This window comes from Frieseomelitta varia, unplaced genomic scaffold (assembly GCF_011392965.1).
Source record: "Frieseomelitta varia isolate USP_RPSP 00005682 unplaced genomic scaffold, Fvar_1.2 scaffold_152, whole genome shotgun sequence".
Taxonomy (NCBI): Eukaryota; Metazoa; Arthropoda; class Insecta; order Hymenoptera; family Apidae; genus Frieseomelitta; species Frieseomelitta varia.
In genome coordinates this window covers 1,559,475-1,583,784 of record NW_025109217.1, presented here as the reverse complement: position 1 = coordinate 1,583,784, position 24,310 = coordinate 1,559,475, and the positions used below count along the sequence as shown (strand labels likewise).

The following is a 24,310-nucleotide window of genomic DNA, read 5'->3' as shown; positions in this document are numbered from 1 at the left end:
ACTTATAATTAAACACATTCACACCAGAAAGTATGCTACCTATCCTAACAGTCGCCCTATATTTAAAAAATGGCAAAACAGGCACACCAACACATTCATTCCACGGTTCTCACACATATCACTCGGGCGCAGACCTAAACTAGAGAGAACGTCCCGGGACGCCTCCGACACCCGAGTTTAACACACAACTTTCACACTCTAATTTACGTACCATTTTCCTGAAATCGACTGACAACAGCTAGTGACCATTGCGTAAAACGTGATTAAAACACGTTTATATTTACAGTTATACGTGACATATTAATAAATGAGAAAAAATATATGTAATTTTCATAGGAATTACAAGTGCAAGTTATAATTATATTGCATTATATCATATTATATAATTGACAGTATAATTAATAACACAATTACAGTCTATTTAATAAGTATTATTATAATAAATTCGTATTTCAAATATTTTAAATATTTATAATGAAAGGAACAATAGAAACGACGCAATTCCACGTCCTAACCACACACACATGCGGAAACTACGTCGTGCACGATACGCTAACACATTGTCAGTCGCTGAGAAATTTTTTATAAAATTACAAACTATGGTCATCGTGCCCAATGTCTTTCACCCACCCAAGTAGCACCTGGGCACGTGAGTGAGATCCTGACAATGAACACGGAAGGGGTTAAACCTGAAAATCCTGAACTAAAAGAATGATTAGTTTAGGTAATTTGTATCTAACGGACTGTTGCATTATTTTATTTCAAATTGTAATGACACTACTCTTTCAGAAATTGTTGCAAATGGAAGAGAATAAAGACAAAGAATTGAATTTATTTAAAAAAATATGAAATCTAATAATTGACTAAAACAATCAAAATTAAATTAGCTCTAAATCAAATATTAATAAAACCAATTTCAGGCGATTTCTTTATCAAAGCACATTCTCGAAAATGCGAAAGCAGTATTCAAACTTGTTGCCTTGATTCAAAAATCTGCCTGTCGCGATGTATCTTCTTGCACATAAAATTTCACATATTTTTGTACGGAATGAATTTTAAACTATTATATATTTCAAATTGTATTGAATATATTATATATTATATATTATATATATTTTTTATTGCATATATTATATATTTCAATTGTCTTACGTTGAAAATTATAAAATTCAAATAATTGAATCATTTAATACTATTATAAAAAGGAAGATGAAATTGGAAATTATTAATTATAACAAAACTATCGCCAATATCAATAAGTAATAACTGTATCTTTCATAGCAATGAAGTCGGAGGGTATCCGTCTTCTCTACTACAAAATGCTCAAATGAAATCATTTTAATAATAATTATTTATAATTTATCTATTCATATGGATATTTATATGAATATTTTGCTTTTGCAAACTTTTATATTGAATATATTTTGATTTTACAAATAAATACTATAACTGTATATATCCAAACTAATTGTTAAAATCGCGATGTGCAAGAAGCCCTATCCTGATCTAATACAAAAAAAACTTGAAAAAGATGTTACTACTCACGGATATAAAAAATCCGTGGTCACTATGCTCATTAAAAATTCTACATATACAACCAATCACTCGTGCCGATTCGGACCTTTCATCCTACGACATGGTTGAGTGACCGGAGGAACATAAATGCATGCGACTCACAGGATAGATGTGAAGAACGTTGTTACAGATGCTGGACTGGAGCAGAGAAAGTTATCATGAAGGCCCTCATCAAGTAGAAAGAATCCCATAGTGGATGTGAACGGCGTGAAATATTTCTTAAAAAACATAAAGACACAGTGTTATTTGTGAAAATTCAAATTTTAATAATGATAAAAAATTGAGATTCTAATAATTTGAAATGTTTTTATTTTATAATTATAATTTTACATTAGACTTCAATGGAAAGAGAACTATAGAAAATAGAATTAATTCAAGTACAATGTGCTAAAGTACTTACATTTTTAGCTTTTGCAGCATCGTAAGATAATAATAATTCTTGGAGGATAAAAGGAATTGGAGACTGTAGAGAATCTGTAACAAAACATAAAACATTAGAGTTTTTTTTACTTAAAAGCGAAGCAGAATCTTAAGTTTGAGATAATGAAAGATTCTTACAGTCTTGGCTTTGGAGCCACGTGAGATTTTTCCCAAAATATATCAACAAGTTGATGCTGAGAAGCGTCTATAACAAAATGTCAAACATTGTACTTTGTTGTCAAATTTGAAAAATGGAGTAAATTGAAGTACATTATATAAAGTTACTTACGATCTTGATCTCCTGGAGAGGCCTTATCCTTTTAAGCACTGACACTAATATATCGAAAACGAATGTTGAATAAGAAAAAATATAAAAAAAGAAAAATAAAAGACTATCAACGCGCGTTTAACAATCGGCAGACTCACTGACTCTAACTTCGCGAATTATAATTTAAACGAATTTAATGAGAGCCATTTTGCTCAAAAAAATATTAAAATATTGTGCAACAAACACTACCGACCGCATTGCGCGCGGTCACAAAAATTTCCTGAAATAAATAATAAAGCTGATTAGAAAGGGAAGGGCAAAGAGCATGTTCATTTAGAAAACTGCTATTTTCCTAGAAAATGATTATAAACTTGTATATGCATTAAAGATATTAGTTGGAAATTATAAAATATTTTTCAATATTTGCAGAAATATTTGTAGAAGTCGTATTCTGAATGTTCATTGTTGCAAGTCAAGTATACACATTGGTAATATATCATGTTGTGTATTATAAATATTTGAAAATGTTTGCACAAATCAAAATTTCACAGATAAATGTATTTGAAAAATCATACACGTGTAAAATCTTGCTCTGAATCGTTTAATTGCATGCGTTCGAAGAAAGTATAGTAAAGTAAAATATGAAAACTTTCAATTTAATAATCTAATATAATAATATGTACATTTGAAAGTATATAGCATTAAGCTACTACGATCTCCACATTCAGAATAAAATATTAATTGATTTAATTATTTAATCTTTTTCTTATATACAATATATAATTACGAAATTACGTATTCTGAATTATATTTCAAATATATATAAATTATATAGCAAATGTTACCTAGAATAAATAAAATGTTACCAACTTTCCGTGAAAGTTCATCAGATTATTAATTAATGATCGTTCGTGTTAACTTTGCAACCAAGAAATAACCTGCACAAAAAGAAACCAAAAGTTAGAACAAATATGTCAAATGAAGGCAAATATGTAAAAGTGAAACGATAATTCAAATTTCAAATTCTATTACAAAAGCGTACGAGGTTACGATTACCAAGGTACTGATAATCGTAAGAGTGAAATCGAAGAAAAATCAGCACGAAAAAATTCAAAATTTTACTCGATTTCATTATCTTGATGCTCAATGAATCGTCAAACACACGTATATTAATTAAATGATACTATTACTACGGTATAAATGGAAGTAAAAGAGTGTCGAAGAGGCGACGCCATCAAAGAGACGCCACCGATAGATTAGAAAATGTTACGAACCAAATGCGACGTAATGCATGTTGTTGTCACGAAATTCGACAGCCGAATGACTCTCCGCCACACGTCTTGTCCTTCAATTGAGAAACAGTAGGAGATGGGGTGATCCTGTCCGAACATGCACGATAAGTAAGATGAACATAAACATTGTGTCCGTGTTGTTGTTTTTACTTCGAATTTCGAGCTCCAAGGCCTTCTACGTTTTACTGTATTTGAGAACAATTTCATTATATTACGCAGTAAAATTATTATTTTAACCATTAAATACGTACATTCTTAATAAATTATTGTTGAATTTAGTATTTTATCAGAATTGTTAAGAATTACGCAGTATGAGGTTGAAGAATCAACAAATAAGTAGAAAATGTTATAACAGAAGTGTGTGTATAAAAGCATATAATAAAATACATACATATATATATATAACAATAAATTGTCAATTACAAGGTTACAATATTTGTACAGGTTAGAAAAGAAATTAAATTTTGGTATAAAATTATAAATAACTTTTAGCATAGTATGTTCTGTTTAAATGTTTATATGCGATTGTTTCTTTAATTGTTGAAAATTATATGTAACAATTACTTGGTTAAATCTTACCTTGAGTTGAAGCTAAAAATGCAATTTTATCTTAAAAATTCACAACACAAACACAAATCTAATAGCTGTTGATTTATATTTTTACCTGAGAACTGCTAGAAGATACTTCTTTCTGGACAACGCTTCCTTCTTTACAGATGAGGTAAAGGTTTACAGGTGCTCCTTTCCGCCATGTTTGCCACTTAAAAATCGATCATGAGAAATATTGATTATTTCGGTAATCGTAGGAAGTATATTACGTTTATCACCGCTGAGGCGCTGCAATCGCCACTAATTAACCCCAATACGCGCGCATTTCACAGGAAATATTAACTTGGAATAAAAACTAAAAAAAATTCTGGTCTGGAATCAAATACAAAAAATTCATAAGAAATTCTTTAAAAAGAACGAAAATTACTATTAAAATATAGAAAACTATTATTTCTTTAATTGTTGGAAATTATATGTCATAATTATTTGGTTAAATCTTACTATGAGTTGAAACTAAAAATGCAATTTTATCTTAAAAATTCACAACACAAACACAAATCTAATAGCTGTTGACTTATATTTTTACCTGAGAACTGCTAGAAGATACTTCTTTCTGGATAACGCTTCTTTCTTTACAGGTGAAGTAAAGGTTTACAGATGAGGTAAAGGTTTACAGATGCTCCTTTCCGCCATGTTTGCCACTTAAAAATCGATCGTGAGAAATATTGATTATTTCGGTATTCGTAGGAAGTATATTACGTTTATCACCGCTGAGGCGCTGCAATCGCCATTAATTAACCCCAATACGCGCGCATTTCACGAGAAATATTAACTTGGAATAAAAAATAAAAAAACTCTGATCTAAATCAAACACACAAAATTCATAACAAATTCTTAAAAAAGAACGAAAATATTCACACACTTGATAAAAAATTATCGACACTTTAAACTGAGACATGAGAAATTTTATTACATTACACAGTAGAATTATTATTTCAGCCATTAAATACGTACATCCTCAATAAATTATTGTTGAATTTATTGGAATTGTTAAGAATTACGCAATATGAGATTAAAAAAAAACAAATAAATAGAAAATGTTACAGTAAAAGTAAAAGCATATTACATATATATATATATATACATATAATAAAAAGGTAGTCATATTACAAGGTCAATGGAAATGGGGTTAGAATGGAAATTAAATTTTGATATAAAATTATGAATAACTTTTAGCATAATATATTCTGTTTAAATGTTTATATGCGATTGTTTTTTTAATTGTTGAAAATTATATGTAACAATTATTTGGTTAAATCTTACCTTGAATTGAAGCTAAAAATTCAATTTTATCTTAAAAATTCAAAACACAAACACAAATCTAATAGCTGTTGATTTATATTTTTACCTGGGAACTGCTGGAAAATATTTCTTTCTGAATAACGCTTCCTTCTTTACAGATGAAATAAAGGTTTACAGATGCTCCTTTCCGCCATGTTTGCCACTTAAAAATCAATCGTGAGAAATATCGATTATTTCGATAATCGTAGGAAGTGTATTGCGTGTTTCACTGTTTGGGGCGCTGTAATCGCGCATTTCGCGCGAAATGATTATTTGAAATAAAAAGTAAACAATTCTGGTTTAAATCAAATACACAAAATTCATAAGAAATTGAACGAAAAAGAATGAATTTAATTCTCATCACTAGTACTGCGATGCAAAATCTGCCTAAATCTGTAAGACAGGATATGAAAATGGTAAGGGGATCCTAGAATTCAGAAATTCTAGGGCAAAAAATACATTGTATGCGAGGTATTCATATATCTTGTGTGTTAGATTTAATTTCATCTCAAGGTAAGAAAAATAAAGTATGAAATAGAAATGATGTAGGAAATATGAAATAGAGAAAAAATTTCATCAGTTAATTACTAATTTATTTCTAATATAAAATTTAGTCGTTCATAACTCAAGAAATATCTCAGACAATTCACATTAAAATTTTATACAGTCACAATTTTATATAGTCACATATCGTGACTATATAAAATTTTAATTATGTACTACATTTCAAATTTAGATGCCTCATTACCTATTAATGTTCATGCTGCTAAGAACAACATATTACGCTAATTATAGTAATATTATAATGCACGGTAAATGAAAATTAGAACATGAGCGCAACGTGATATTTTTAAAAGTAATGAAAAGATTACATAACAAGATTAAAATTGTGTCAAGAAATATAAGAGATCATTTTATATTTCCTACTTATCGATTATTTTAATACTATACAATTTGAAAATGCTAGCTCTCGATTATTATTGAATATATCAATTATTATCCGCAATTTTGCTCGACTTAATACTGGATCCTGTTCATAATATTCGATCGTTCGTGGCAATGTCATCATGCAGAATGATGCAATTTGACGTCATTCATACTAAACTCCGTCATTCCAGCGACATGTTTCGTGTTCCTCGTAAGATAATTGAGTGTGTTAACCTAATATCGCGAGTAACAGAATATTTCAGGCACTCATTTTCATGCCTTGGAAAGTGTTACATTATTCTCAATTTGAATAATTGTATTGCACGAAGGTACGAAAACATATATCGAAACAGTTTTATTAGATTGGTCAAAACCGAAAAGATACTCGTGAAAAATCAGCAAAATCTTTATGAAATATCTATTCACTTGTCTTTTTCATGTTTTTCTTACAAGAAAATTTTCACTTTTCAGAAAAAAAAATACTTTCCTTGTCATTGAACTAAAAATAAAAAATATCAATAAAAATTCTTATAAATTAAAGAGCTAATAAGAGAAGCGATCCTTATCGATGCTTGTCTTTTTCAAAGAGGCAACTAAAATATTTATTGAAATATTTATTTAGTTAAATATACTTCATTTATCAAATTTAATCATTTCGATACTAAAGTCATCGTCTAAAATTAATAATATTATAATAAAATAACAATCTCGATTTTTATAGTTCCGATAAATTTTTATTCGACAATAGATCAGGACATAAATCATTTTTATGGGATTGGTTCTGCCATGTTATAAATCTCGCTTCTTCTTACTAAAACACGTTCTTACGTAAAAATCAAGAAACCTAATAAGTGTCGCTTTCATTACGATCCCCTCAATTTCATTCTTTTTGTTATTTTTTTACAATTTCTTTCTATAATACTAACTCTCAGCTGATATCATTCGTTGAGATATCGGAAGCCATAACAATTCGGAATTAAATTACTTTTAATTTTAAAATTTCTGATTCAATGAGAATGTAAAATACAAAACAAAATGAAATATCCTAAGTTTTAGTAGTATTTATTCATTATTAATATAAAGTATAATCCATAGTCATTTACCATTCAACGACACTATTTCAAGATCAAAAATTTACAACAAATTCAAAGAAAAAGAACAATAAAGATCACGATTATTATTCGCTAAAAATGATCTCGTGATAAGATGAAACTCATAGGCGTAATAGAATAATTCTTTGAAAATTCGTCTAAAATCTATTTAGAATACACTCGATACAAAATAAGAGCGAGGAAATACGGAATGAAAGATATCCACGTTGAATTCCTCTCGATAGAAAGTCTGAAAGTTCCAGAACCAGTTGCTAGAAAAGCTTAAAGAGGCTAGCGTGACGTATAAGTAAGCGATCGATGGCGTTGATAAATAGGCGTTTGGAGGCTTTCGTATAAAGATAGATGAAAGAAAGAAGAAGAAGGAGAAGAAGAAGAAAAGAATTCGTTCGTTTGTGCAGAGTTTCAGAAATTGGAACTTATAAAACGCGTTGAATAAAACGTGTGTCCCTCGGCTGGAACGATCCGGAATGTTTGTCGACAAAATTAAATGCACAAAGCACGATGTTCGGTTCTACACCGAAAAGAGCAATGTACCATAATACGGAAGTAAATTCATCAGTTTATCGGATTTACCGTTTACCAAAATTCTTATTTATGTATTTTTTTTTAAAAAGATTTCCCGTTACTAGCAAAATTTCTATAATAATATCTATATGTTCTGTAATATTCTGTATGTCAATATTCCAATATTTCTTACAATTGTTTTTTTATAATCCTTTCTTAGTGAACAATAAACTCATTCACAGTCGTCTTAAGAAAGATTGATCTCCTCTTTCCTATAATGAGATACAATCAGCATGTGGAAATTTTAGAAGCATGGCGAGATAATCAAGAAATTTTTCTCGATTGTCTATTATTACACATCTGTACATCCACTTGAATGCAATACATATCAATTTCTGTATACTAACCTTATTCGCATTGGTAATATTTTGTAATATTTTCGAATATATTCACACCTCTGTCATAGATTCAGATGTTAGTTTTTTAAATTTATTCTATCTACTCATTTCACAAACCTTCCCTTGAATAAACTTCGAAGTTGAACACAGCGAGGTATCACTATACACAAAATTTTGGTCGATATCGATCGTTCTCGAAACAATCTGTTTCTTTTTTTTCTTTTTTGTTCGTTTTCCGGTTATTTTTTTTTTTTTTTCCTTTTTTTTAGCACGTTTGGGAATATCACTTGAATATCCGCATCAGTTAATTTTTAGCAATGTGTCAATGACCATTTGAAATGTTCGAATTTGCAGTTCAAGTGCCCAACAGGATGCAATTGTTACGATTGCCATTGCAAATATTGATTCGCGTAATGTTTGCGTAGAAAAATATTTTTGACACGCGTTAAGAATTCGTTGACCATTCTATTGTTGTCCGTTTTATTTCCCATCCGTGCCGCGAGAAAATATTGAATCGGCGGCGAAATAACGATTCGATCATTTGACGATGAGAAGATAAATAATTTCGAATAATTCGCACGTCCATTGATCGTGGTACTTTTCTATGTTTATGGTATGATTGAAACGAAGAGAACACTGGTCTGTTTATCAAAGTTATACATGAAGGCACATGTATGATATTCCTTTCAATTGAAATTACATTCATCTGTTAAATTTCAATTGAAGAATTGAATATAATAATAAAAACATAAATTGAATAAAAACCTAGCAGAATGACAATGGAATTCTCACGAAGTATTGGTTTTTTAAAAATTTATACAATATTCACATATTCTTTTCATTTAGTTTTCATAATGACGTATCATTAATTAGTTTTCAATTGGATTTTTGTCAATGGATTGAATTAATTTTGCATCCACGAAATCGAAATATATTGAAATTTCGTGGATGCGTTTACATGAGTTTTGTTAATGTTTTATATATATATATATATATAAAATATAACATAATATGTATTTGTTAACCATTCTGTCAATTTTTTAATTAATTAAAAACTAAATTTCCACTTAACTCTATTACACAATTATTGAACTGTCATCTACGACTTATAATATTTCAGAGTTATCTCGTACCTGTGACCGCTGCAAAGTAATTATCTTCCAACTATCTTTAATTACTTAATTCTTCATATCTTTTCACATTTTTGAAAGATCGTGACAAAATTCTAGTCAAATCTATTCTAACAGAATTGTAATAATACGTATCATACAATCGTTCTCAAAAACTTTTCTCAACAAACGTGTCTACATCATAAGAAATTACATTCTAGCCAGGAGATCAATCAAAGCACAAATCACAAATCAAAGCAATTCCTGCCCAACGACGAAATACACGGTTCCCAATAGGCTCCATCGATTATTGAACAATTCGTAACTGACGTAAGATGACGATAAAAGGATCGGTCGGTTGTTTGCAAAGTAAACCAGACTAACATTAACACCGCGAACGGAATACTAGTTCAATTGAATATTGAAGACGGCTGTTTGCACGACGATTGTTCGTCACTGCCCATTAGACGATACAAATGAGCAGGTGGCAACTCGGGTCGACCGACTGCTTTTAGCTTTACGACCTTATACCAATGATTAAACAGAGAAATTTTGGCTATTATGCGCATGCAGCCCAGTTGGAAACCCCGAGGCATTTATGGGGTGAGTAATAGTTCCATATTTAGAGCAACTTTGGTACGAAAGCTTCTTTCGAGATTGTACTCGGTGCGCTACGAGCATTCCGTCTTGCGCTCCGCGGTCCGCGGCCCGCGGAAATTTATAGCGAAACTTTATGATGGATTTCAAACGACAATTGCATTAGCAAAACGGTATTTGCTCGTCCTCTCGGTATTTTTGAAATACGACTCGTGCCTTTCGAGAGGACACTCCGAGACGATAACGTCCGAGTTTTTAACTTTGCGGAAAACTCCGGCCATCGACGTGACACCCGTGGAGAAATGTTTTAGAAACTTTGGAAAGTGTCACGTTCGAATATCTGATATCAGAAGTATGAAATAATTAGATCGCAAAGTGTCACGATCGTTCTTTAACGTACGAAATCGTAGAAACCCTCTCTCGGAGAGGAGTTTAAGAAATTCTCCTCGAAAGAATTAGAGACGTCGAGGCAACTTTGCTTAGTTCGTCAGTGAGGACCTAGAACTACATTTAAATTTGATATTCGTCCATCGATCGAGAATGTGCCACTTTTGAAAATGAACGGAAATAAAAAAAAAAAAAACTTCCAACTCTATGACGAATGTAACAAGTTGCCCGAAAGTTATTCTAAAAAGGTAATGAAGGTATGTTTTGGAAACTTTAGACGGAAGGTATCACGATGAGGCCAGGATTGCCGGGACAGAAAGGCGAGGCAGGCCTTCCAGGAAATCCAGGACCGAAGGGGGAAACTGGAATCGCCGGCGCCAAGGGGAACAAAGGTGAACCAGGGCACAAGGGTGCTAAAGGCGATCACGGAAAGGAGGGTGGCCGAGGGATTCAAGGGTTCAAGGGTGAGCCTGGTGCTCCTGGAGCACCGGGGCTTCCTGGTGCCCCGGGTGAGAATGGGAGACCAGCCGAGAAAGGTGACAAGGGAGACACAGGAGCAGAAGGAAAACCAGGTCCTCCAGGTGCACCTGGACCACCAGGTTTATCTAGCTTAAGCGGCCCTGGGGGAGTGAACATTGGAGAAGCAGGTAAGAACATGCGTACTCTCTTATCTTATTGTAGTTTTCATCACGAATCTGACAGATCTGATTGCTCGTTAAAGAAAGAAGATCGAATCACTAGTGGACGAAGTACAGGTTAGAATTGTCACAAGAATATACTTGTAATATTCGAATTTAAAGAGTAACTTAAGATCAGGTATTAAATTTCGATCGTGATTCTTTTTGAAAATATTATTTTGTTTAGCTTATATTGCTTTAACCAAAACTGTGCTTTGTCAGAGTGTTTGGTCTCGTCGAAGGTAATTAACGAGTTTGCTTGTTCGATAAAGTTTCGAAACGCTCCAGTAGTATATAAAAATTGAGTAGGTGTTCAAGTTCGTTATAAAAAATATGAAAAAACGTTGATAGCTAATTCGATGAACGAAAACTATTATCTATATATAGGATGGACCGGAACTCGTAGTACAACCGAGCAGAGGGTGATTCTATGTCAAAAAATAAGAAAAAAATTTGGCATAATATTTTTTTATCTGGGGCTTGGTTTTCGAGAGAATCGACTTTAAAGTTTGTTCATCTTTGAGTTTCTACGCTGTTAGAGGATGTACTCTTAGTTACTATAAAGAGTGATTTTCCAACATAACGGTATACGATGGAGGTTAAAAAATTTTTGAATCAAAAATATTCGTGTTAGATCAGCCGCCAAAGTCTCCAGACCTCACGCCTCTAGATTTTTCTTTATAGAGGCATATCAAGTTTATAAAGACAATATTTCAAATACTACACATTTGAAGCAAAAGATTATGGAGGAATTCGAGAAATTAAAAAAACGATGTCAGCTTACATTCTGTTCATTATCATTAATTCGTCGAGCAAACTTATTTTCAACAATACTTGCAATAGCGTACTGTATTGTAGTATTGCAACAGAAAGTAGTAATAAGGAATAAAAAATAAATTATCAATAGGAATACTTTGTACTGCTTTAATCACACAATAAATAATGTTTGTAAACACTATCTCAGACGGAGACAACCGCGATAAAAAGATAGACAACTAAATCGTTCGCAAAGGTGAACAAACTTTAAAGTCGACTTTCTCGAAAACCGAGCCCCAGATAAAAAAATTTTACACCAGATTTTTTTCCTACTTTTTAACGTAGAATCACTCCCCGCTCCGTTGTACTACGAATTCCAATCCAACTTGCGTGAACCCTGTATCTAGAAAAGAAAAAATATCTGTTTCACCGAACGCATCGAATTAATTAGTGTTAAGAGAGAAAGGTGACAAGGGCGAGAGCGGCGCGCGGGGATACAAAGGAGACAAGGGCACCAAAGGCGAGAAAGGTGACAAGGGTGACTCTGGACCAGCCGGAATTCCTGGTGTGAACGGAATTCAAGGACCGCAAGGCAACAAAGGCGAGCCGGGGAAGGATGGAGTTCCCGGGGCACCGGGAATCGTCGGTGCAAAGGGTGAAAAAGGTGAGAGAGGTCCGCCAGGAGCTACAGCTATAGCCAGTTCTGGAGACTACATCACCATCAAGGGTGAGAAGGGAGCAGAAGGCAAGAGAGGTAGAAGAGGACGTCCTGGGCCGCCAGGACCAGTCGGCCCACCTGGAAAGCCGGGAGCGATGGGAGAAATTGGGTTACCTGGATGGGTGGTACGAGGAAACTTCTTCTATACTTTTACTCTTTCACGCTTTCTCTTTCTTCTCTTTCTTTTTCTTCTTTTTTTTCATCGATCGAACGCCCGATTTCCTGTCAATGAAATAAGATTCCCGTGGTAAGATTTATCATTGTTATTGTTTTATAGATATTATTTCCCTATTATTACCATTTCTTTTTTTATTTCGAGCAAAAATTTCCATTCTATTGACGAGATGTAATCGTGGTAAAAAATAAGTAGCTTTGAACGGTTGAAGTAAAACTCTCGCAGATTGTATATGTGCAACGACTCTAAAACCTTAGGTTCAAATTAATCAACTAACTTGAATTCAATCACTTCACCAGTGCGATCACTTTGTTAGTTAATAGATTACTCGAACTCAAAGGACCTCAAGTAATTTAGACACAAACTTAAAGTGAAATTACTTGACGATACAGAACGACTTGAATTTGAGTTGAGGACTGAAGATTTTGCCTAATTGAAAACTGAACGAAAGAAACAAAAATGAAACCGTAATTTCTGATTCAATATTACGTGTATATCACAATCTTCTTCAACGACGAAATCCTTTGAAGATGTAAGTAAACAGCAATAAATTGGGAAGCTTAGTATCGGGAACATAGCTGAGAGGCTGGATAAAGTCCTAAATTCCACGACATGGCGGTGGCTTTTGACGGATGCCACAACTCTGAAATCTGGGTTCCATGAGTTCTGAGTTCCAAGGCATTAGATTAATTGGCGAGTGACTACCTCAACTTCGTAATGAACAAGTACAAGTCAATGGATCTATAAGACTTGTCAGACACGCTTTCGGATCGCTGAGTTCTTTGCATATATAATCGAAATCAAGATAATAACAGCCAAAGAATTTCATTCCAAAAAATTACATTAGTACACATCTCAATATATATTGAAAATAGTATAATATCAGTTAAAGTCCAAGATTTATTTATTTCTAAAATTTGTTTCCACTGATGTAAAACGAGTTATGCAAATTATACAAGATCGTTAACGAAGATTTCTTCCTTTTTGCGGAAACGTAACTTTGGAAACTTTTATATAATGGACATAGTTTATGTATATATACTATATTGTACTGTTATATATACTAATTTATATTACTACATTTTATATATAGTATATATACAGTTTTTATTTCTCTTTTTCACTATATTGTTGAAACGAAAATTGCTTAATAAAATATACTTATAAATATATTAATTTATTACTTGATGAATGTAGCTAATCAATAGATTAATACACCTATGTTTCGTAAACACATATACATACTGTGAGGAGACTTTTCTAACTCCAATAAAATCAATTAATAATTAACATATATTTTCCGCTATTCGGAACATTTGCCGATATTAATTATCCACTTAAATGTAAAAATCACTAATCAGTCTAAAATGATGATATGCTTTTTCCAATGCCCACGTTCCAATGCACAGAACACCATGAAAGTGAGTATCGCCTAATGACGTAATAAAACGAAAATAATTTTCTGATTGCATAAATTTTACACGTGTCGGCGTTCGATCAATCTTGATTTCGATCGACGAATTACTTGAAATAGCGTTAACTAATTAGCCCGGTGTAATAATCAGGTCATGAAATTAGAAATCACGCAAAGTGTACGCCGAATCGAACTGCACGCTAGATTAATTAAAGGTTTAATGAACATGGAATATTCATGAACAGGAGAGAGTAGGACGTGAATGCTATGTATCGGTAACTACTTCTAACAGGGTCGTCCTGGAACTCCCGGACTTCCTGGACCTGTTGGACCAGTGGGACCCAAGGGAGAAAAAGGAGAACCCGGCACGCCGAGCCCTTACGGAGTTTCTGTCGGTGTAAGTACCAGTCACAGATTCTCATTCAAATCGAAAACTATGGATGCTCGTCGAAGCGATTCCCTGTGCGGGAAGCGAGCGGGATCTGTGTTTCTTAGAACTTACCGGTAACATCGAGAGAAACGCAGAAAGTAGCTTTGAATCTTCGACCTTTCGATGTTTCGTTAATAACTTTGCTCCGGGAAATATATCCCGTGGAATAGATTGCATTTTCCCATTAGTTATTTAAAAAAAAGAAAAAAAAGTCAATGACAAATGTCAAATATTAATTTCATATCTTTAATAAATATCATTTGCCTCTCTCTTGCGATATAAAAATTAAGGTTACACATGAAATGAAACTTGTGAACTGATAACAGATGTGAATCTCCAGAGCATTCGATGTTTTAATACATTCGTAATATTTCGTCGAACGAGAATTATGCAAGCGTTGGTTATTCCTTCCGAAGTTACGTTTAATTAAACTAGAAAGATCTACGTGACGAAGAGAAAAGAAATTAAAAGATTTTCCCGATAGATATCCATCTGAATAGCTAATATCATTCTCCGCTTGCGTTTTCTCCTGAAGAATTATCCTGGCAAAGTTAATGCAAGGGAAAAGTCACTAGGTAAAGATGAACTGTTAAAGAGCTTCCAGCGTGAAACGAATAAAGATAATGGATGCATTTTTTATCCTGTCTCGGATGAAAGGACGAAGTGGAGATACACACCCGGTGATTTATAACTGCCGTTATAAACTTTTCAGGATTGTCAAAGGGGGGAGGGGGGGGGGTCATTTCGAGAGAGAAAAAAAAAAAGAAAATACCACCGCGAACGCTGAATTTATGGCTGTTCGCTTGGCCGAAGTACACTTTTAAGAAATCATGCCCGAAAATTAAAAAGCCGCAAAAAACAAAGAAAAATATCTCGCTGGAACTTATACGAACGACGAGTGCGACGTGAAAAATGTAACGTAACGTCGATATAAAAACGTATAACGTCGTAGCCGAAAAAGAAACCCATTGCTTCCTACAAATTTCCCTCTCGATCTGAAATCGTTTCTCCTCTCTTTTTTCGCCAGCCGATTCGAGTCAATTCTTCGCATAGCTGTTTAATCACTGTTACAACACGAAACTCTCGTACGAGTCGCTCCGTGAACAGGCAGACTCGAATATTTTTTTAGTCAGAACGACCACTTTGATGCAGCTCTCTCGCGAAACAGTCTCTTGTAACAGTAGATCATCGTGTGTACCCGCAAGTCTCATTGAACGGGCCGTAGAACGAGCAGAGTGACGAAAATTAATGCAAGTGTGCGCTTGACACTCCGTTCCTTCTCTTTTTTTCTTTTTTTTGCTTTCCCTTTCCGTGCATTCACTCCCTCTTTCCCCCCCTTCTTTTTTTCCTTTTCACGTTCGTCGGCCAGCGAAGCTACGACTCGATTTATTCGGCGTCCCAAACAGAAATTCGTCGAAATTTTGTCGTCCGTCGGTGACAAGCGACGAGCACAGGCGAATGCACGTGGCAGGGCTTAATTCACCGCACTTTGATTTAAAATTTGCGCCAACGTAAGGCAAACTCGTCGCTTTTATTGCGCTTTCGAACGGCCTCGGCACCCGCCAAGGCACGATCTGCGATTTATTCCGATTTCCACTCGACGAAACTGGTTCAAGTGCCTCTACCCCGTGATTATATGTCCAAACGTTCTTTTACAGAAATTAATTTCTACTTGCAATAAGAAAGAGTGTACATAGTGGAGAAATAAATCGGAGCGATATTATACACGAGTAACATGTGTGATATAGACAGTTTATGTTTATAAATATATTTTATTTTTATGTATATATACTATATGAATGTATAAATATATATTATAATATAGTATGATAAAATATATATTATACATTATATAGTATAAATATATTGTATTATATAAATTATATAAATATTATATAAATTACATAAGTATCATGTAAATAATATTATATATAAATTATATAAATATCATATAAATAATATTATATATATATTATATATAAATTATATAAATATCATATAAATAATATTATATATATATTATATATAAATTATATAAATATATGTTATATTATATAATATCATATTTGTAATATATATTTATCATCCAAAAATTTATTTCTAACATTAATCTCCACGGTTATCTCAATTTTGAGTAACAATGTTCAGTCTTGTAACTAGTATGTTAAGCACATAATTTGAAAAAACAAATAACATTCAGATAAAAGGCGACAAAGGAGACGATGGTTTCCCTGGAATTCCTGGACAACCTGGAAGAGACGGTCAGAGAGGACCTCCCGGTCCTCCAGGACCACCTGGACCACCGTCCCAAGGGAACTATATCCCAGTTCCTGGTCCACCAGGACCTCCTGGACCACCAGGACCACCCGGATTATCTTTGATCGGACAGAAAGGTGAACCAGGAATTGGTAGAAGTCACATCTTTGGCGAGAGAGACTATTACGGAGTCAGACAAGGTAGAAATTTACTATGCGCAAATAAGATAATTCAGTCTGCGAAAATATGTTACTCGGCAAAAATTTGGACTTCAGAATTTTATATACCTTATATACCTTAAGAGAGGATGTGCCTCAGAATTTTATGTACCGTAGAAAATCAGTGAAAATATATAGAAAAACATAAAATTTAAAATCTCTAAAACAGAGTATATTCCATTAAAAGTGCGATATTTCTTTTATTATGTTGCAAGGACCCAGAACTAGTTTAGACGAACTGAAAGCTCTACGAGAGCTAAAACAGTTGAAGGAGCTAAAGGAACATTTAGGTAACGCTCTAAGTATAAAATACGATTTTAAAAGAAATATTAATTTTCGTGGTATATTCTAAATTAGAAGGATTGCGCAGTAAAGTTTAACGTACGTCTAGAACGCGTCTCAATTCTCTATAAAATGTTTACAAGGTGCTGCAACCACCGCGACCAGAGGTCCCTTAGAAAGCACAACGAAGATTGTACCAGGAGCTGTGACCTTTCAAAACACCGAAGCTATGACCAAAGTAAATCTTTTTATACCGCTAAAATATTATTAAGTATTGCTTTGATAGCAATATATAAATACTCTAAATAACGTAATTTTTTAACGTATTTTTTTTTTTTTTTTTGTAATGTTTCGTGTCTTTAGATGTCTGCTGTGAGTCCGGTTGGAACGTTAGCTTACATCATAGACGAACAAGCTTTGCTCGTTAGAGTGAACAACGGCTGGCAATACATTGCAGTTAGTATAAACTCTCCTATTCATGGTAGCCTTGCACGATTAACATTTAATCACGAATCGATTGATATATAATTCATTTATATAAATTCTAAATAATATACTGAAATTATCATTTCTAATTTAAATCTATTAAAGTAGATGAAATTTGAAAACGTTGTAAAATATTTTATCGAGTGCAATTTACATCCTTCATTAATTAATGGTCAGTCGTTTTATACTTTTATATTTTTATCATATTTATATTATATCATATTACCAACAAACAATCTCTAATTTCAGCGCTATTATAGTTTGAATGGGAAATCATATAGCTTCAATTTAATTGAAAATATTTATGCTATGTTTTGTGTAGTTGGGTTCGCTTTTACCAATAACTACGCCAGCACCACCAACCACGTCACCGCCTCCGGTAAATCCACCTTTCGAAGCTTCTAACCTGATCAACCAGATACCCGTAAAAGCTGACGGAACAGGGGTGAGTTACTATCTTAATCCTGTTGAGTATAAATCGTTATCGATAAGAGTTGGACTAATGCATTACCTAATTTCAATTAAATTTTCGTCTTGCTCGCAAAGTGGTATCCACGAATGGTAAGAGATATTAGCATGATTAATGTTTCCACATTATCATCTTCTTTCTAGTTTTGGTAGCAGTTTTCGTAGAAGCACTTCGTCTCGTTTCATTTTCGTTAAGTGTATATTAGAAAAAGAAACGAATTATCATTATTCATCGAATTTCTTTGAATGAAGAATTGACCGCTTCTCTTAGAAAATTTATCTTCTTAATAACTTTTTTTTCTAATTAACATAATTATTTATTTTCTCAATAAGCGATAAATTTGTTCTCTTTATTGACTAACATGCGCAAAATTTAAAAATCTACTTTACAAGTAGCTACCAATTCCAAGAGAATAACTTTTGTTTGGTAAAATATTATTTATCGATAAAATAATATATCAGATAATAATAATAATTAATAATGTATTAATAATAAATTATTATTAATATTAATATTATTATATAACGTTAAATAAATTTATATTAATTTTATTAAATAAATTTAATATTATATAATATTAGTATTATTATTAAAAAATTGTTATTAATAATAAATATAATAATAATTAATAATATATTAGAACTTATTTTTTTATATACACGCATACTTCATTTCTATTTACTAATACCACTTTTGATGTAATCGTTCTTCTCGTTAAAAAAAGAACTTTCTTCTAAATTAGCATTTACAGTTCTTTTTATATCTAATTTTTACATAATTCTAAATATTTCTCTCCACCCGTGGCAATAAATTTCAAGGATGTTACAATTTCCAGTTACGAATGGCTGCGTTGAACGAACCATTTACTGGAGACATGCACGGTGTACGAGGAGCTGACTATGCTTGTTATCGACAAGCGAAGCGAGCAGGTTTGAGGGGTACGTTTCGAGCATTCCTCAGCTCCAGAGTTCAAAATGTCGACAGCATCGTGAGACTCGGGGACCGGGATCTCCCTATCGTTAACATAAAGGTAACTCACATCGATTCTGATCGATTTATTTACGAAAGTATTTCAGCCAAGTTTCCAATCGATTTTCCGCATAAGTGTACCGCACGTGTTACGAAACACTTGTTTTCCGATTCCCCAGGGGGATGTTCTCTTCAACTCGTGGAAGGAGATGTTCAACGGAAATGGGGCCTACTTCTCGCAAAATCCACGGATCTACAGCTTCAATGGCAAAAATATCCTCACCGACTTTGCATGGTAACTACCTCGTTTACATACATTTTTTTCACTTATACGTGTTGTATGTAAGTTTAAAAATAGAAAATACAGCAAACTTATTTCTAACTACAATTCAATTTCAATACTTATTGTAACAACTACCAAATTTGCAAGGAAAGAATTCTCGTAGAAATGAGCCTTGTAAAACTCTTCGATTTTGTTTGATCTTTTTTTATATAATAATGTATGTCGTACGTAGCAGACAGAAGCCAAACTTACAACACGGTGGAATCGATGATACAAGAATTATTTAATTTTCGTTAGAAAACTTTTGTAACTCTGTAACTGAACTGGTCGTCTGGCATTTCAGGCCAGAAAAGGTGGCATGGCACGGATCGCACAAATTAGGTGACCGGGCAATGGACACGTATTGTGACGCTTGGCATTCAAGCAGTTCGGATCGTCACGGATTAGGATCACCGTTAACTGGCGGACGCCTCTTGGAGCAAGTTCGTTATTCCTGCGACAACAAGTTCGCGTTACTCTGTATAGAAGTAACCAGCGAGACCACAAGAAGGAGGAGGAGCGTCGAAGTTTCAGAGGACGAGGACGAAATGTCGGAGAACGATTATAAGGAGTACTTGGATTCTCTGATGGAGAACTAACCCCTCTGTCATTCCTCTCCCACCATCCCTTCTATCCCTTTTCTCTCTTTGTCTCTTAACATAACGTAAACTACACAGCAACAACATCGTTGTATAAATAGAAATCGAGATGAGTCGATTTTGTACCGTTCCTGTTTTTAACGAACTGCACAATACACATAGCGAGAAAGCAATAGAAAAGAAAAAAAGAGGGGAAAAAATGTAAAAAAAAGAAAAAAAAAATATTATTTGAACGAAAAAGAATGTGACGATGAAATGCAAATCGAGCGACCATCTCGTTTCTAAACAGCGTGAAATCTATCTGTAATCCCAAAGGTTATAAGCCCCCCAGTCGCAAGTCATTAGCCAACGCTTTATACGAATTTCCCTTCTCTCTTTAAGAAATAAGACTGATCGACTAGACATCGTTCATCAGTGTTTCATATCGCTTGTACTCTTAATCCGTCATCGCTATCGAGCGTCGAAGAAACGCGATATCGACGTTTCTTCGACGTGCGTCAACTTAACACGACGCCGTTAGGAGTTCCCTACGTCACGATAAACGTCCAGTACTTAGAACGTTGCTGCAAGAGGAGATACTTCGAAGCGTGGTCAGAGATACTCACCACTCGAGTCATAATTTACCGTTTAAGGGATTAAGGAACGAAGCGAAAAGAGTAGATAACGACGAGAAGAAAGAAAATAAAGAAAAAAAAAAAAAAGGAAAAAAAAAACGTAAATTAACGGCTGCCCTACGACCTAATAAAAACTCGTCGGAGTTCATATCCGCGATCGAATTGCATTTACACTTTAGCCAATACATATGAGTGTGTATGTTAGATGTAAGAAACGAGTCGATTAAAAGCAGATAAATAAATAAATGGATTCCGTAAATAAGACGATTGAATTTCTTGCATCCGGAATCCGGATTTATGCTCTGTGTACAATTCGCGGCAGGCGCGTTTGGTGCGATAGTAAACTGCATGAATGTGCAATAAAGAATGCAAGTAATTACTTACGGACCTACAGGCTCATAACAGCATGTTATATGTGACGAAAAGGATTATTTAGAAATTGGATTAACAGTTGCGAACAGTTGTGGAATAAGCTTGTGAATCTATCTTGGCGTATATGTAGTGATATTTTATAACTTACGTATAGTTCTCGTTCAGAAAGAAACACGTTGCATACGTCACACCGCGAGCTATCGCTATCTTAATCGTCGTTGGCCTCTGCTTTTACATCGAGCATAAATCAAGTCTAAGTCAGTGTCTATAATTCGAAGATACGATATATTACTAACGTTAAACTAATTTATTACAATTAAGTAGAGAGAACGTCGGTCTATACCTTTAGGTTGTCAGCATGCTTGTTGGCGAATCGATTTCGTGCCGGAAAAAAAGAATTATAAAGAATATAAAAATTCCCCGATGCTGTAATGTAGATCTTGACGTACCGATGTAAAACCAACTATCCTTCGATATAGTTTGCACCGACGACCATTTTAGTTCGAAATTTTGTATTATTTGTACACTTTATTATTGTCTTTCTAAATAAAGAACGGAAACTGCATCTAATGGATTCTTAAATTCGATCTATCGACGTCACGTGATGTTACGATACTTGAAACTCGATTAACCTCTAATATATGCGCGCCATATTTAAACTAACAAAATCATTTCTTATTAAAAAACAAAAAAATGTATAAAATATTTATACATGTAGGGACATACCGAGTTTCACCGTGCAAAGCTTTGAAGGCTTCCTGTTTTATTCTAGTCTAAATGTTAACAATATTTATAATTATTCTACTTCTGCTATTTTACATAGCTGCTGAAATATTACCATAAAAGTAAGTAGAATATTTATATATTTTTTAATTAATATTTTAGTTATTTTTGTTTAATAGCAGCTATTATTGTTGAAACATACTATTAATAGGATAATTTACTATGAAAGTTAAGATTGAGATTCATAGAAAAAATTGTTAAAAAAATTATAAATTTTATTTCTTATATACAACATATACTATACAACATATAGTAAAGATTTAACATAGATTACTGAAATAAAAAGTACATTCATATTTTTTTCATATTTCATATTTCTTTTACGAAATAATTAAGATTTTAAAACAGCTAACGCTTCCGTGAATTTTAAACCTTCTAGAATATATACTAAATTCTCCATGGATGCGCCTACATCTTCTTCCGCCCAAACTTCTAGCATATTTTTACATTGTTCGTACGGTGTTGATTTCTCTTGGAAAAACGTAATCTAAAAAATATAAAGAGTGTAGTTAGTAACCTTTTATTTTTTTTCATTACGTATTATAAAGATGATCTCTACCTCCTCACTCGTGTAACCAAACTTGGTTGCTAATTTCTTCCAATCTTTTTCAGAATTTCTGATAATTTTTCCACCATTTCGGTTTCACTTTCGTTCATTTTCATCCTTTCATATCCGTATTTTCGACTTCAAATTGCTCACTTTCTTGTTTCAGAACATCTCCGTTAAATTCTTGGTCATTCACTTCTGGTGACGGAAGTCTCTTCCATTTCTAATTTTATATCCAACTCTCTGCTTTAACACATGTTGAAGGACAATTACGTTGTTCTTCCAATTTAAAAGATAAAAATGCTAACAACACACTTGAAGCATGCTAAACAAACAAAAAAATATGAAATTAATTTATGATAAGAAAATATATAAATGCAAGTATAACAAAAAGAATACAATAATTTATACTTACTATTGAAAATACCTTCCAGTGCACTTTCAGGTATAACTGATTGGAAATTTCTAAAAAAATCCTGAAGTGCTCAAAATTTTCTGTGCAATAATCAATTGGCACTTTAGCCTCTGATTTATCATCATCCTTAGTTATTTGCTCCAAAATCATCTCCTTTTGATTTTTCACAGCCAAATTCTGTATGATTTTTTAAATTGAATTCACTAACAATATTAAAACCAGACCTCTCAGAAAAAGGAAAATACTTGGTCAAAAATAATAGAATTCTTCCAGAAAATACAGTTTGTTGTGATCTAGACTTCTAAATCTTCTAAATCATTGCACATCTTTAATAAATTGTTCTTACAAGCACTAAAGAATAAACCTTCCTTCCACACCATCACATTGTTCTCAACGAAAGTTAACAATTGTTCACTTCTATCAAGTGTCATAGAATCAAATATATCAAGTAACATCGTAGGCATACCTAAACAGGCAATTGCTAAATCTTTTCTGCATAATTCAATGCAGAATGTAATGTAAATCTCAAGTAGATGCACATTAATCGATGCATTTTCAGATAAAATTACAAGAAGAGTATCTCTCAATGCCTGATCAATTGCAGCTTTTCTATTACTATCACTTGTACATCGTTCAGTACATTTCTTTTGAAATGTTTTTACATCTGACACTATGAAACACTGTTGCAAATAATCCTAGAAAAGAAGATTGAAATATCAGTAAAACTGGCAGATTAAAATGCACTATATAACCTCAAAAATATTAATTACTTACGCTGCATTCTTTTCGTAATACTTCAAATATAGCCATTTTATAAAACAAATTTATAATTTAATATTGCGATAGATTTATCTTAAAATATAAACAATTTCCTTGTACCATATATATAGTATCAAATTACAACTATCAACAAGATAGCACTGACAAAGTAATTACTTTTCACAGACGTGATCACTTGATGACTAATGGCCAGCGAACTACCACACCAATTGGATCCTACGTCTGCGCATGCGTACAATCAAGGCGTCACAGACGAAGTAGTATATGAACATACCTGGGCAGCTGTCTATATTATATGTAATTTCACAATCTTTACTGAAAAAAACATACATACACATTATAAAAAGAATTAAGGAAGTTCGTCGAATTAAATGCAATATAAAGACAAAATTAAAAAGTTCATACTTTGGATATTTTATTAAAATATACATTTCATCCAAAATACAAAAGGAAAAGATTTATATATACATTTATATTTCGAAGATTCTGCGCAATAATGATAATAACAATGGTTATAATAGCAATAATGATAATGATATAATAATTAGT

The 24,310-nt window shown here is 32.9% G+C and overlaps 1 protein-coding gene, 1 long non-coding RNA gene and 1 pseudogene across 8 annotated transcripts in view; 1 reads left to right on the top strand and 2 right to left on the bottom strand.

Moving 5' to 3' along the window:
• The window catches only part of LOC122535281 (collagen alpha-2(IX) chain-like), a 90,107-nt gene extending 68,306 nt beyond the window's left edge, over nucleotides 1–21,801 (top strand). For 2 of the 7 annotated variants that reach the window (XM_043666693.1, XM_043666734.1), the window contains 14 exons: nucleotides 10,069–10,098; nucleotides 10,757–11,126; nucleotides 12,364–12,755; nucleotides 14,215–14,226; nucleotides 14,512–14,616; nucleotides 16,850–17,105; nucleotides 17,339–17,413; nucleotides 17,549–17,643; nucleotides 17,769–17,861; nucleotides 18,214–18,336; nucleotides 18,438–18,452; nucleotides 19,196–19,390; nucleotides 19,509–19,624; nucleotides 19,956–21,801. In XM_043666693.1, coding sequence (XP_043522628.1) covers nucleotides 10,069–10,098; nucleotides 10,757–11,126; nucleotides 12,364–12,755; nucleotides 14,215–14,226; nucleotides 14,512–14,616; nucleotides 16,850–17,105; nucleotides 17,339–17,413; nucleotides 17,549–17,643; nucleotides 17,769–17,861; nucleotides 18,214–18,336; nucleotides 18,438–18,452; nucleotides 19,196–19,390; nucleotides 19,509–19,624; nucleotides 19,956–20,250 — 2,172 coding nt within the window. In that variant the 3' untranslated portion in view covers nucleotides 20,251–21,801. The remainder of the gene's footprint in view (nucleotides 1–10,068; nucleotides 10,099–10,756; nucleotides 11,127–12,363; nucleotides 12,756–14,214; nucleotides 14,227–14,511; nucleotides 14,617–16,849; nucleotides 17,106–17,338; nucleotides 17,414–17,548; nucleotides 17,644–17,768; nucleotides 17,862–18,213; nucleotides 18,337–18,437; nucleotides 18,453–19,195; nucleotides 19,391–19,508; nucleotides 19,625–19,955) is intronic. The other 5 variants (XM_043666715.1, XM_043666700.1, XM_043666706.1 and 2 more) reach the window with 5 other exon arrangements.
• On the bottom strand, nucleotides 3,115–4,440 carry LOC122535498. Its single transcript, XR_006308186.1, has 3 exons — nucleotides 4,220–4,440; nucleotides 3,538–3,740; nucleotides 3,115–3,201 (listed from the first exon to the last, which is right to left on the bottom strand). It is a non-coding gene; the product is annotated as an uncharacterized LOC122535498 (long non-coding RNA).
• A 415-nt stretch (nucleotides 21,802–22,216) lies between the features above and the next one.
• LOC122535487 lies at nucleotides 22,217–24,064 on the bottom strand (annotated as a pseudogene).
• Nucleotides 24,065–24,310: the final 246 nt, after the last annotated feature.